At 37.0% G+C, this 14062-nt stretch overlaps 1 protein-coding gene across 1 annotated transcript in view; it reads right to left on the bottom strand.

Annotated features, from left to right (window-relative positions):
• LOC149259351 (uncharacterized) overlaps positions 1–6297 on the bottom strand; it is a 254630-nt gene extending 248333 nt beyond the window's left edge. Inside the window, exons 1-2 of the mRNA XM_089418159.1 lie at positions 5555–6297; positions 5153–5258 (exon numbers count right to left, since the gene is read on the bottom strand). Of these exons, the coding sequence (XP_089274285.1) occupies positions 5153–5258; positions 5555–5582 (134 nt within the window). The 5' untranslated portion in view covers positions 5583–6297. The remainder of the gene's footprint in view (positions 1–5152; positions 5259–5554) is intronic.
• Between the last annotated feature and the right edge of the window lie 7765 nt (positions 6298–14062).

Below are 14062 nucleotides of genomic sequence, written 5' to 3'. Positions count from 1 at the left end.
CAACGCTTGGTCAAACTGTCCAGAAATTCGGTCTCCTGAAATTTCGCTCTCTTGAAATTTCGGATGTGTGGAGAGAGAGAGGCCCAGAAATCCGTACCCAATCAATGATGAGAGAGAGGGAGAAGTGTGAAGATGAGTATGTCCAACTAAGGCTAAGTCACCTTCTATTTATATGCAACGTTGAGGATGAATAGACATGATTGTTGGGCTTCTAAGCCTACATGATTTTGCTGGCCGACCTTGACAATTTGAACATAATCAAAATAAATTCATAGCTTCATTTGTACATGTCAGAATCGGATGATCTTTAGATCAATCCTACACCTCTCGGAGAGAGGAATCCAAGAAAAATATCCGTTGTCATAAATAAGATGGCACATGTGGAGTTTGGCCCTAGTTGCCAATTTTAACATCCCTAGAAGCCTATATATAAGATGGAAGTCGACCACATTTGAGGACATCCAATTAGCACACAAAAAGTTCGATGAAGACAAGAAAATTAGACCTAGAACCAACAAAGAAGAGGAGAGAAAAGGAAGAAAAATCTAACTCTGAAGGATTGTTTTAGTGCTGAAATCTCCCAAACATGCGAAAAAGGATTAGGGCATCTTTGAGTTGCGGCAAGACTAAATTGTAGTCACACCAAGGAACCGAATTGAGGAGCAATAAAGATCAAGGAAGGAAGTCGAGTTAACAAGGAAGAGGAAGCACATCAAGAGAAGGAGAAAAAGACTCATAATTTCGCCCTAAACTCTCACACATGCGAAACTACAAAAGATTGCAGGCAGCCAAAAATTGCAGACCTGTAATAGAAGCCAAAATTTTGAAGAAAGGTCGAAATCTGAAGAATTGGAGCAACTTTGACTAGCATTGACTTTGTGAAGAAAAGCTCATTAGAAGGAGGTTTGACTTGGTCTTGAGTCATAGGTCTTGGAATTCGTCGTTTGAAGATTCTATAAGAAGAGAAGAATTCTTGTGGGTTTTCCTCTAAAGAGGACATGTTTTGGCCCTGGCTAGAAACCTACATTTTGTGTCCTCTTGTCTCATTGATATTCATTGTTTGGTAATTGTTTGATGATAAAGAACACTATAATAATCAAGACAAGAATTAGCTACAAGTAGATCAAGTTAAGTAAAAGAATATCACAAGCAGTTATCAAATTAAGAAATAATCCTAATCTAGTTGTCGTAGATTTTTCAACAAGTATGTCCTTCAAACACCAAAACTACACACTCAAATTTGGTTCTAAGGTGACACAGAGATTCCAGAGTCCAGACCTCCTTTAATGATTATTTCATAATGCCCTTTAATGATTATTTCATAATGCCCAGCAGTTCGATCTTTACTTTAGTGGATTCGGCTTTCTTGAGGCTATAGAACTAGTCTATCAGACCTTGAAAAAGCATAGCTCTTAAGGCTCTCAAAATTTTTCAGACTTCTAGAACATGCATGTGAGATTTTCTTTGTGACAAAGGCTTCAATTCATACCCATAATTTAGTTCTTTACTTCTAGGAGCTCGGTCCTAATCAATTGTCGTCCCTAGACTAACTTGAAGCTCTTAATGATCTCCTTCCTGTCGTTATATATGTGAAGCAAACTCTGAAACCATGTTGAGAAATCTAGGGCATTCATTAGGGTTAGATTATTACATGATCTCCCTTTAACATTGACATTTACTTGTGATATATTATTACTTCATCATCATCATTATTATGTTCTTTTCATCATCAAATAAATGCCAGACAAGAAGATCAAAAATGCAACAAAAGAGACACCAGAGATATGCTCCAAGCCAAAGAAAAACCCCTCCAAAGGGGAAAACCCATAGAACTCCTAGTCCTTATAGATTTTCAATGAAGACTTCCAAGACCAAGACTCTAGACCATTCACCAAGAGACCAGACTAGCCACCCAGACGGAAAACAAAATCTACTGCTTCTTGCCCAAATTCAGACTTGTACAACTTCTAGCCTTCCTCAGGAAATTCGGCTGCCAAGAGAGAGTGTTCCATCCAAAACTCGGACAGAGAGATTCTTCCTTCTTCGCTAGCTTTCTGCTCCTTGTGCTCTTTAACTTGCCTTAGATATGCCCAAAACAAATAAACACTCAAGTAAGTGTCTCAATGGAGGACAAATTCTTCTTAATTTATAGGGCTAGCCGACCTGATCTCTTGGGTGGTTTCTAGACTTTTCCATGACATAAAAATTATTTATTTACATTGATACATGAGCCCTCCAAGGGACTTTACATCATGACTTTGACTTGATTTATTGTACAAACCCCAAAGCACACAATGGGTGCTTGACCTAGGACCAAAACTATGGGCAAGAAACCCATTTACAATAAATAAATTTTCTTTTACAAAATACATTTTCTTTTTCTCTCTTTTTTGACAAGTACAATGATTACATCAAGTCATGACATAAATATAACTATGAAGACCGACACTAGTTACATTTTCAACAGGTCAATCGGTGTTTTGGTCTATTTTTTAATTGGTTTCGGTCCGGTTCTCGTTTCAAAGGGTTTTCCGTTCAATCACTGGTTCAATTCCGATAACATTGGTATCTACAATAGTATATTTTGCTTAATACTAATTAGATTCTAGAATGATGAATGATGAATTTAAATTTTAAATCAATTTACATTCTAGAATGATGAATGATAAATTTAATTTTTAAATCAATGTAGATTCTAGAATGATGAATATGGATTAATGTATTTCATTATCGAATCTCGTGGTGTATGGATGAATGACTAGTATGAATGAAGTATGTACTATTATGAACAATAAATATGGATCAATGTATTTCATTATTTAGTTCAATTATGTATGTATGTATGAAGTAATATATTTATACTTCCATTATTTAATATATATATATATATATATATATATTAAAAAAAAATTGTATACCCTGATGTCTCCCCATCCCCCCTAAATTTCCCTAAAATTTGGGGGTACTCCCACATCCCCCCCTATGCATCTCCCCGCAGCCACATCCCGGAGTCTTGGTGGAAAATTGGGTTGTACCCATCAAGGTGATGTCAAATTTTCAAAAAACTCATCCTTCCTCATCAAACAGGTTGAAATAAGCTATAATTAATGACAAGTGCTGGAAATAATAGAAAGGAGTAGTTGTCTTCTCCACAGAGTATGGCCTCTGAAGCATAATAGAGAAGCTTAATCCCCAACACCCTCAACCAGGAGTGTTGAGATCATGAAAATGTTAAAAGCCTTTGTTTCTAGCTCACATATTGGGAATCCATTATGAGGCAAGGTGTTCTGATGGTGAGTATCCACTCTATCAATTATGACCATAGGAATCACGTAGACACCATAGAACTAGAATGCCTTTTATCCAAAATAAGTACTCATCAGCCATGCCCTAAAATCCTAGGGTGTTGGAAAAATGCCAAGGAGGGAAGGCATCCAAGGAAATAAGTGGCTATAATGTTAGTCATCATCATGGAAGTAAAATAAACCATAAGTGAAAGAACGCCCTTGTCCAACACCTCATGTCAATCCCCCATGGGTACCCAGAAAGTGATGAAGATGAGAGAGTTCCACTAAAATATCATTGTAGAAGTAGACATGAAAGTGCTAGAACTCCTCTCCTAAAATTCCAAGAACCATTCACTATCATCCATCATCAAACTGGAAAATACCAGGCTATTCTCATCATCAAAATGTCAACCATATCATCCTCTCGTACTTTCTGAATCCATGATGATATTTCCTTGTTAGGAGGTTTATTTAATCTGAGAGCACGGTTAAGATTGATCTCAACAGGAGCTAATACTGACGTGATAGCATTTATACCCGGATCACTAACAAATTTGTGCATGTGTTTGGTCAGACTTCATGACAGGCATGGGAAACCTCATCAACTTCCATCGAAAACTCCCATTATGTAGCTGTAAATTTGTCCAATATACTAAGGAAAATAGCTTTGACTGTTGGTCTCTTTGCAAATAGGTCTGCTTCAGGTTTACTCTATGACTCAGTAATGTTGGATAGAAATTTCAGGATTCTCAACACTTTCCCATGTCCTACAATTCTCTGCAAAGTTTCTTTGTTCATAACCATTTCAGATTTATCCTTGCAAATTTGATGACCAGAACAAATTTAAAATATGAAACTACATACTGGTACTTTCATCTTCATTTATTTTCGGAGCCCAGTTTTAGTATTCCAACAAATGTAAAAAGTAGCGCAAGCTGATCCATGATAAATTGAGTATGAGGAATATCAATAGTTATATAATCCATAGAAACATCACCATCTGCAGCAACCAACCATCAAGCACCTATGCACCATTTCAAGCAAAGTACGAATATCAAGAAAACAACCAAGACCACCAACCAAGGAGAATGAAATCAGCAGGCAAACAATAATCACCACATGATCCCTCCAGGAAGACCACTATGTTCAACCACCATCAAGCCAAGAAAATTCCCTGCAAGTTACCCCTGAAAATACAATTGTCGCTCATATGCACGAGGGGCAACAACCCTATCGGTGCAAATGTTGACCCCATGAAAAACATCCACTTGCACAATATCTTTATAAACTACTCTGCAACCTCTATGATTTTGCGTAGTCTCTAACGATTGAACCTATTAGTTTTTCAATTTGACAGCTGAGATTTATACCTAAAGCCCTACTAAATGCCACAACTTAATATCAAAGTAATAAATAATATAAAATTGATGATAATTTGTGTGTAAGTAGAAGCCCACACGTAAGGTGTGGTTAGACACCTGTGTGAACCTGAGAGTGGGTTAAGGTGGAGGTGTGTGTGTTTTCAGTGGGTATGTCCAAACCCAACCCTAATCCCCCTTCTGGCCTAACATAATTAGAGCTTTGGCATTGTACTCACTCACTTTGCATCAAAGAATATAATACTACGGAATCTTAACATGTATGTCTGTCACTTCAGTCTGTTTTTCTGTGTGCAATGGTCCGCTTGTTTTTAATGTGAAATGGTTTACTTTGTGTTTGCAGTTCCATCACTTTATTCTGTTAGCATCTATTAAACTTCAAATTCATGAATAAACGACAAAATACATCTCCACTATATTTTCGGGTAGGATGTTTGAAAATTTCACTCAATGCGTCATACGAATGTGTTGATACAAGCAACTTACAGATAACCAGGAAAGTCAGTGTTTCCATCGTCGCTGTCTTCAATGTCACTTCCATCAAAGAAATGGTGTGTTTCTAACCCAAAGCCTGCATCATCGACTTCATCATCTATTCACAAAGACCTTCTTGTATTAGTAGCATTTCACAATCTTCAATGCAAACGGAGTTTCTTTGCAAACTGAAATCCTTCAAAATGTGACAGAACAAACTAACTCCATGTTCGGAGTAAAGATGGATGCATCGACTTTCTAAATTAAAATCAATTATTTTGATGGCATGATAAATATGCATTTAGAAGATAAAGCATTGCAGAATCTATATAACATAAACCAGCCTATTCCCAAAGGTGCAACTCGGCACCCTCAACCCCAAAATATATTAAAACAAAATTTGGGTTAGCTTACATTGGGTTAACGTTTTGGGGGCTGGCATGTTGATCCTTGGTGAACCCAAAAATAACCGACTGCTTGATGAAGCTTGAAATAATTTTGCTGAATTATTAATACTGCAATCAACAATTTTGAGAACTGTATTTAGCTACCCGGTGCCATTTGCTCATCACTTCAGAATGGATAGGTACAGTCAAGTGTTCTCGAACGGGACGGGATAGGCCGTGACAGGGAGGGCATCAACTCAAGCTTCTGCAGCCGTATCGGTTTCTAAGGATTCTAGGGCTGTCTTTGCTTCTTATTATTCAGGCACCCGCTTCTGATGGATACGATTCTGCAGTTTGAAAGCCCGTTGATGCCCGAGATTTCGGAATGGCCGGACGATGAGTCAAGATAGGATTTCGGAGTTGGACGATAAGCAATTTATGATTCTTATTCCGACGGATGAGGAATTTGCTGATTCTGACGGTTTGGAAATTTCTGATTGATGATTCTGAGCTCGATTCTTCAAATTCTGATGTTGATGATTACTCTGGCAAGGCCACAAAGTACAAAAGCGTAAATAACATGCCACAAAGTACAAAAGCGTAAACAGCCCCCAAGATCTCTGAAAATAAACAAATGCTACGACTCCTCCCTGCTGTTAATAGAGATCCAAGTGACATCAAGGCTGCTGTGACCATAAGCCTCGGCGGAAACCTCTGATCATCCCCTTCCTTCCCTTTTTCCAGATACTAGGTCACTGCCTAGTTATATTTTTCCAATTATCAATAAAAGAAAATACGCGATTTGTATTATTTATATTTTTATGATGTGTCCGTTACAGGCATTTAACTTAAATTAGATTACGCTTTTATGGGTTTTCAAAAGCACGTGAGAAAGTGAAAAATAGTTTTATTTTTATTTGGGGTTTGGAATCTATTTGTAAGTGTTTTTATTTTTATTTTTTTACATGCATGTCAATTTTGTTTTATTTTTAATTTAAGAAATTGAAAATGGATGATAGGAGTTTTGTAAGTGTTTTTGTTTTTATTTTTTTTTGACATGCATATCAATTTTGTTTTATTTTTAATTTAAGAAATTGAAAATGGATGATAGGAGTTTTGTTAGTGGGGTTTTTGCAATTTTTTTTTAATATGTATATTGATTTTGTTTTATTTTTGATTTAAGAAATTGAAAAGTGATAGCAGTTTTGTAATTGGTGTTTTTATATATATATATATAGGGTTTTAATTTTATCTTTAAGTGTATTTTGATAATCCGGTAGAGAATAATAATTTTAGGGAGACTACTAACAAAGCACCACAAATGAAGATGAACATTTTACTAGTAACTCATATCAAGAATAGTAGTCATTAGAATATATTAGTTAGTTTATGAGATAGCCATTATGATTTTAGAATTAGCTTATTCATGGTACAATTGATGACTCTAAGTCTATACCGGAAGAGTTGGGATATAGTCAGAGAGAGCAGGTTAAATGATATTGATTGAGTGTTACACTACATAATAAAACCAATATAGCTGAACTGCCTTTAGAGTTTCGTTGAAACCAATACAGTTGAAGTGCCTTTAGAGTTTCATTGTATTTTCTTCACTAACAGATGACAATTTGTGTTTTGGATGCATCATTCTTCGACTAAAGAGAGAGGCCTAGTGCACTCTCTCCTTGCTCTATAACGTGAATTTGTATACGACCACATTCTACTTTTGGTTATTTATGAACACTCATTATCTCCTTTCTTTTTTTACTAAACACGTAATCTGTCAATAGTTGATCACCATATTCAATAGTATCTAGATACTCAATATACATATCTAGGCTGAATCTGAAAGAAAAGTAAAAAAGAAATGGTTTGCCTCCCAAAGTAGATGAAACCATAACTCAATCTAATAGTTTTTTTGTTCACTAACAGATGACAATTTGTGTTTTCAATGCATTGCTCTTAAACTAAAAAGAGATACCCGGTGCACTCTCTCCTTGCTCTGTAACATGAATTTGTATCAATGGTTGATAACCTTATTCAATAGGTATCTAGATGATTACTCGGTATATAGATCTAGGCTAAATCTGAAAGAAAAGTCAAGAAGGAATGGTCTGCCTTCCAAAGTAGATGAAACCACAACTTAATCTAACAGGTATTTTGTTCACTAATAGATGACAATCTGTGTTTTCGATGCATCACTCTTAGACTAAAGAGAGAGACCTGGTTCACTCTCTCCTTGCTCTACAACATGAATTTGTATACGAGACACATTGACTACTTTTAATAATTTCTAACACTCACTCAATTTATTACCTTTCTTTCTCGATTAAATAGGTAATTTGTCAATGGTTGATCCCTATATTCAATAGGCATCTAGATGAATACTTACTATACAAATCTCAGCTAAATCTAAAAATAAAAATAAAAAGAGTCAAGGAATGGTTTGCCTCCCAAAATAGATGAAACCACAACTTACTATGTTATTCAAATATCAAGGTATGTGACAACCAATAGATTCTTTGGATTGACAAGTATAGAAGGGAAAATCCAAGTGGTCAGAAGGTAGAGTTGTAGATCTCTTTCCAAGGAGAAAAAGTTCAACTCTTGTTTTTGGTCGAATGTAGAATACTAAATTGCAATATCAACAGAGAAGCTAACAAGATACCAACAATCAATATGTAATCCACGACACACCATTCTACTCGTCCTTGTATGCATATGGGCCCAACAGCGTTTGTTTCCTTCATAGATGATCTTTGTATAGAACCTTTCTTTTCACATATCTCACATGCATTACAGCCAATGCTACGCATTGTTAATATACTATGACCACATGTAACCCATTCGATGATGATAACTTCTTTAGCCAGTCTTGATCATGGACTTGAATGTCTTTATTATGAATTAACTTGACGGATTTCATTCCTCCATAATCATCTCATGTATAAAACCCTTTACATTAACAAAAAAAAAATTGCATGTCCCATATGTAGCGTGAGGAAATGCAATAGTTTGCAATATCATCGTTGTCCATTTTGTTATCACAATTTTAGTCAATAGTTTTAAACGCTGACAGTTTCAATGTCAGCATCGATTTGTAAAAAACAGTGTTAAAGTGCTTATAGTTTCAGTGTTAGCGTCGATTTGTAAAAAAACAGGGTTAAAACGTTGACAAATATAATATCAATGTTATTGTAAGTTTTGAAAATAAAATTGCATTGACAACCACAGTAGCAGCATTAAACACTGATCGTTGGATTATTAGTGCTAAATGTAAAAATTCAATTCTTTTATGTCCAAAGCAAAGCGTTGATGGAGTACACGTTAGCAAAGGAGCGATAATGTATCAAATGAGTGATGGCTAGGTAGATTTCGGCAAAAAAACTTTGTTTTACTTTGTTTTTTCCTATAAAAAGCAGTAACTTCAGGCGTCGTTTTCGAACAAATGGAAACGAATTTTCCAAATTTGAAAGAGATTTTTTTGACAACAGACCCATTAACAAAAACCTCTTTCAGTTTTTACACAGGTGTAATGGTTTGAGATATTCAAAAGGATATTTGAAGCTTATTTTTCAGGATTTTGCAATTCAGTTTTTTCTTGTTTTAGCCACTATTTTAAAAATCATTTTTTGAACAACTGGGGATGAATTTTTGAAAACCCAAAGAGGTTTTTATCGGGAACATACCCATTAACAAAAAACTCTCTCATATTTTCATAACTATCATAGTTTGAGAGTTTAAATGGATCTTTGAATCCTATTTTTCAGGAATTTGCCAAAATTAATTTGTTCTATTTTTAGAAGAAGAAAAAAAGTCCAATCAGTTGGAGAGCCACCTCATCAATTCAACTTGGGGTGAAATCTTATCTCCTTGATTATTTCATTTAGTAAGCTATAGATAGATAAAGAGGTTTGAGATCCATTATTTTTGGATCTTGAATAGTTTGTAATTTTCCTATAAAGACAAAGTTACTCTTTAGAATGAAAAATGGTTGGTTTTTTATTAGAAGACTTATTGAGCTATGTATATTTCTGAAAGTTTAATGAAGGAAGCTTGATTCTGCAGCAAATATTCTTATGTTGGGAAATTTGGATGTGTTCTCTTATTTTTGTTTTTCTTTCTATGTTTTCATATGTATGCTCTTATATGAATGATAAGAGTAAATGAACAAAACTTGTATTTATTATGCTCTATATATATGTCCAGTGTTGGGACAGGGTCCCCTGGGTCAGATTTTGTTAAAATTTTGTTAATTTGTAAAGATATTTAAAGTCTCTATAATTTGAGGAGCGGAGTGCGAGTAGCGCGGGTCAATAGGAGTCAAAGGGGCTTTAGGAAGGTCAAAGCCCCTTAGTTTGTTAAAGCCCCATGGTATTGTAATGAAGGAAGAGTATAAAAGGAAGAGTCATAGGTAAGCTAAGTGGGAAGTGTATGAGTTAAGTCTGAATTTTCCTGTTATGTACTTGGGCGAAGGGGAAGGCTCCTGCAGTTGTGTGTGCGGAGACCTTGGTAAGTTCACAGTTGTGTGTGCAGGGTTGGAGAGAGTTTGTAACTAACAATTTGAAGCATAATAAAGACATATTTTGAAGTGATATATGTGTATCTGTGTATTATTGTTTATTTTTGAAGTTGTTGTATTTATGATCTATTGAATGCATTTAATCAGGAAAAGTACTTAATAGATTCGTGAAGACGTAGATCTACTTATTTGTATGATGTTATGCATGTTTAGTGCAATCGACGAAGGACATAAATCTGTTAACTGTTATTTACTGTAAGTTATGGGTTTCAAGGGTTAGGGTTCGCGAAGGTCAAGATAAAGCCCTAGATCTACAGAAAACACATCACATAACCCTCTGGATGCAGAAACTTGGTTCTAGCATCCCCCAATACTGCCTCAGGTGAGACTGCAGCCTGCGCTACGCGAGTTGTTGCCGAAAGGGCTGGTAGTGTAGGGTTTTGTTGGTTAGCATAGCTAACTCCAAACCTGGGTCCAAGCCCCATCAAGCCAACAAATGGTTCTATTGTCGGGACCAGGATCTATCTAAGGGACGTGTGATGTGGGGTTTGTGGAGACCAACAAAGAAGGAGATTGAAAAGTGGATAGATCGGAAGCTGCACGAGTTTGTAGCTCAAGAAAATAGGAATTTGTGTTTGTCGAAAGAAGAGTGGTTGTAGAGATATCTGTATACAGACGAACACGAAGTTTTCTTTGGCTCTTTTCCATGTGAATTATACAAATGGTTGGCTAAATTGGCGGATGGTCAACCTACCTAGAAGTTGGATAACCTTATTGTGTGGACTTCAAAGTTAGTGAAGTGCCTAGAAGGATCAGAATACAAGGTTGTGAAGGTTGTCGATTACTGGATCGATAGTATTTTGGGAGGATTTATCACTGAGTTCGTGATTAATATGTCTGTCAATCATACGAAACTGAACGCTAGTTTTTCAAAATACCAAGAGGTAAGTATCTGAAGTCTTTGAAAACCTGGATTAAAATGCTATGGTGCAACAAACTGGTTATGCCACTAAATTGATGTTTAGAAGAGGCTCGATGGGAGCTATGGAAGTGGGAAGAAGTTCAGAAAATATCTAGATACAATTATTGAGTACAGTCTTTTTTTGTGAGCATCTGATAGCGGAGAAGAAAGTAATAGTCCGGTAGATTAGGGCACTGTGGGAATTCCACATCCATCCAATCCACCTCCATCATCACCTCCACCTCACACACCTACGCCTCCCGCCTCCACCTCCACCTCCGCTATGAAGATGCTTATATTCTGGGGTCTGGGGACAGAAGACCCTGATCAATTCTGGTTTATAGCAAATGTTGTGTGGAAGTCACAACAGATAACAGATGACGATATGAAGAAATCGCAACTGGTCACAGCACTGCAAGATAGGGCGTTGACTTGGTATATTAAGTACAGTACGACTAATCCAACTATGTCATTGAAAGACACAAAAAATGCTCTGAATAATGAATTCAGAAAGCCAAAGTCACAAGCTCAATGTGTGAGTGAGATCAAAGAAATTAAGTAAGAGGTGAATGGATCTACATGGGATATTGATCAGAGGCTGAAATGTCTGCTACAATAGGCTAATCTATAGATTTCATATGCACAGCATAAGGAATGGTATATTGATACGTTGTTGCCTCATTTGAGATTACCATTGTTACAACAGAAGATTGGATTGTAGGCTAAAGCGCTGGAAATTCCAGTAAAGTTGGAGGCTTCACGTATTCAGGATACGAATCTGGGAGTGCAACAGATTCAGACACAACTAGCTAGCCTGCATATGGAGTTGTAGGATCTCAAAAAGGGAAAAGAGGTCAAAAATGAGACCTGTTCTGAAGTGTGGTGCTTAAAGTGCAAAGGAAATGGTCATGACAAGGATCATTGCCCAGTATATCAGAACTATCTAATTGGGGGAGGTCCTAACCCCCTGAAGCTAGAAACTTCCGTTGGATCAAGTAATGGTGTAATGCCCTGGTGCGCTATCTGCCAAATAACAAGAAAACACTCAACTGACAATTTCCATTTGTTGCAGAAGTTCGTACAGACTCCCCAACAACTATTCTACAATTTTTGTAAGTCTATAGGCCATGATGAGCGCAATTGCCGAAGCTATGAGTTAATTATGGACATAACTTTGACATATAGAGTACAGGCTGAGACACGTCCACAATAGGATCAAGGCACACCTGCAGTGCGGAGGATTCCAAGGACGAGGAGGAGGAGCTGGAAGAGGTCGCGGACAAGTTATTTGTTACAATTATGGGGAACCAGGCCATTATGCGCAAGATTGTCAAAACCTGACACACCCCTCTTGTTAGTATTGCCAATAGTTTGACGATGTAATAGAAGATTTTCCTATACTCATCGCAAATATGCAAGAGAAGAAGAACCAACAACCCACTCAGAACATCCAGATGATGAGGTCAGAACCACGCGAGGATGGCCCAAGCATTAATATAGTTACGCGAAGCAGTATAGCTACTGGGGAAGATAAAGCCGCAAGGAAACAACTAGAAGAGAATTTATGAGTGTGTAGGGTTGCTGACAAAGATACTGAAATTGATTTGCATAAGGTAAAAGGAACATTTATGGAGGCGAAGAAGAGATTTGTGGATTTAGAAGCTTCCACATCAAAGAATCAGAATGCGCGAACAAAGAAGCCTGAAGAGGTCATTGCTACGCAGAAGACAGATCCCTTAGTATTGAAATCCTTCTTGCAAACCTATATGAATCTCTTAAGGGACCAGAAAGCAGTGGAGGGATTGCAAGAGTTAATAGATAACTGTGCTGGCAAGGATAAGCCACTACCTGATCAACGCGCAATACATAAAGTAGACAGAAGTAAGAAAAGGATTGGTGAGGAGATGAGATTGACTACACAGATCGGAGAATTTGAAATGGACCAAGTGATCGTAGATTTGGGATTTGATGCGAATGTTTTGCCTAAGCAGACCTAGGAAAGAATGGGAAAGTTGACACTATAGTGGTCCCCAATTCAACTGTGAATGGAAAACCAACAAAATATTATTCCTATGGGATGCCTACATGGAGTAACTGTAGACATTGAAGGGGCGCGCATTATAGCTAATTTTGAGGTAATCAAAATAGTGGATGATAGTAATCCCTACCCGGCGCTGCTTGGAATCGATTGGGCATTTGATATGAATGTGGTCATCAACCTGAAGAAGCACATCGTGATGTTTGAGAAGAAGGAACTGAGAGTCAATGTTCCATTGGATCTAGCCGAAGGTGCGCAATATATGGAACCAATCCGAGATTACTATGAGGAGGATAAAGTTGAACGGATCTATAAGCTTACTACCCTGAATGAGGATTAGATCAATCCTACGACGGATGGAAGAATTACTTGGGAAAAGGAAAACTCCTGCAACTCAGATTCAAATGAGGAGATCGAGCATTGGTAAAATAGATTGCATGAAGTATGAACGCTACGATGCAACAGACTTACCAAAACACTCTGATGTATATCCATTGAGGTATGCAATTTACCATATTATGATGGCTTAGAAGATGTAAATTTGTTTCTTGATAAATTTGAAAAGGATGTACTGGAGGAGCATCGATTACAAGCATTAGACATCGCGCTGAGAGCTATGCCTGCGAGATGGTGGGCTACACATAAGGACAATTTTTCATATCGGAAGGAGTACTAAAGGATGATGAAGTTACGATTTGGCTATGCAGATGCTCGCATTCTGAAAAATATATAGGGAAGGATGATCCGCGCGAGCATTTGGGTCGTTGGACGAAACCATGGGTAAAGGAACCACAACCTGAATGGGTACATATATTCTGCCACACCTTGGATATTATTCTAATGAATTGGTACTTAGAAACAGAGCTGCGACATGGAACCACGGAGTGGGACGTTATGAAGGAGATATTTTTGCTAACATTCAGTTTTGAGGATGGATTCAAATGTATTGATGAAGCATTACAGGAAATCAAGGCTGCGATATTCAAAACACTTATAGAGCCTATCATGTGGGTACAAC

This window comes from Pinus tabuliformis, chromosome 6 (genome assembly GCF_031772625.1).
Source record: "Pinus tabuliformis cultivar Carrire ecotype Pingquan chromosome 6, CPIR1, whole genome shotgun sequence".
Lineage (NCBI taxonomy): Eukaryota > Viridiplantae > Streptophyta > Pinopsida > Pinales > Pinaceae > Pinus > Pinus tabuliformis.
The sequence above is the reverse complement of the archived record's forward strand: the minus strand, read 5'-3'. Positions and strand labels throughout refer to the sequence as shown.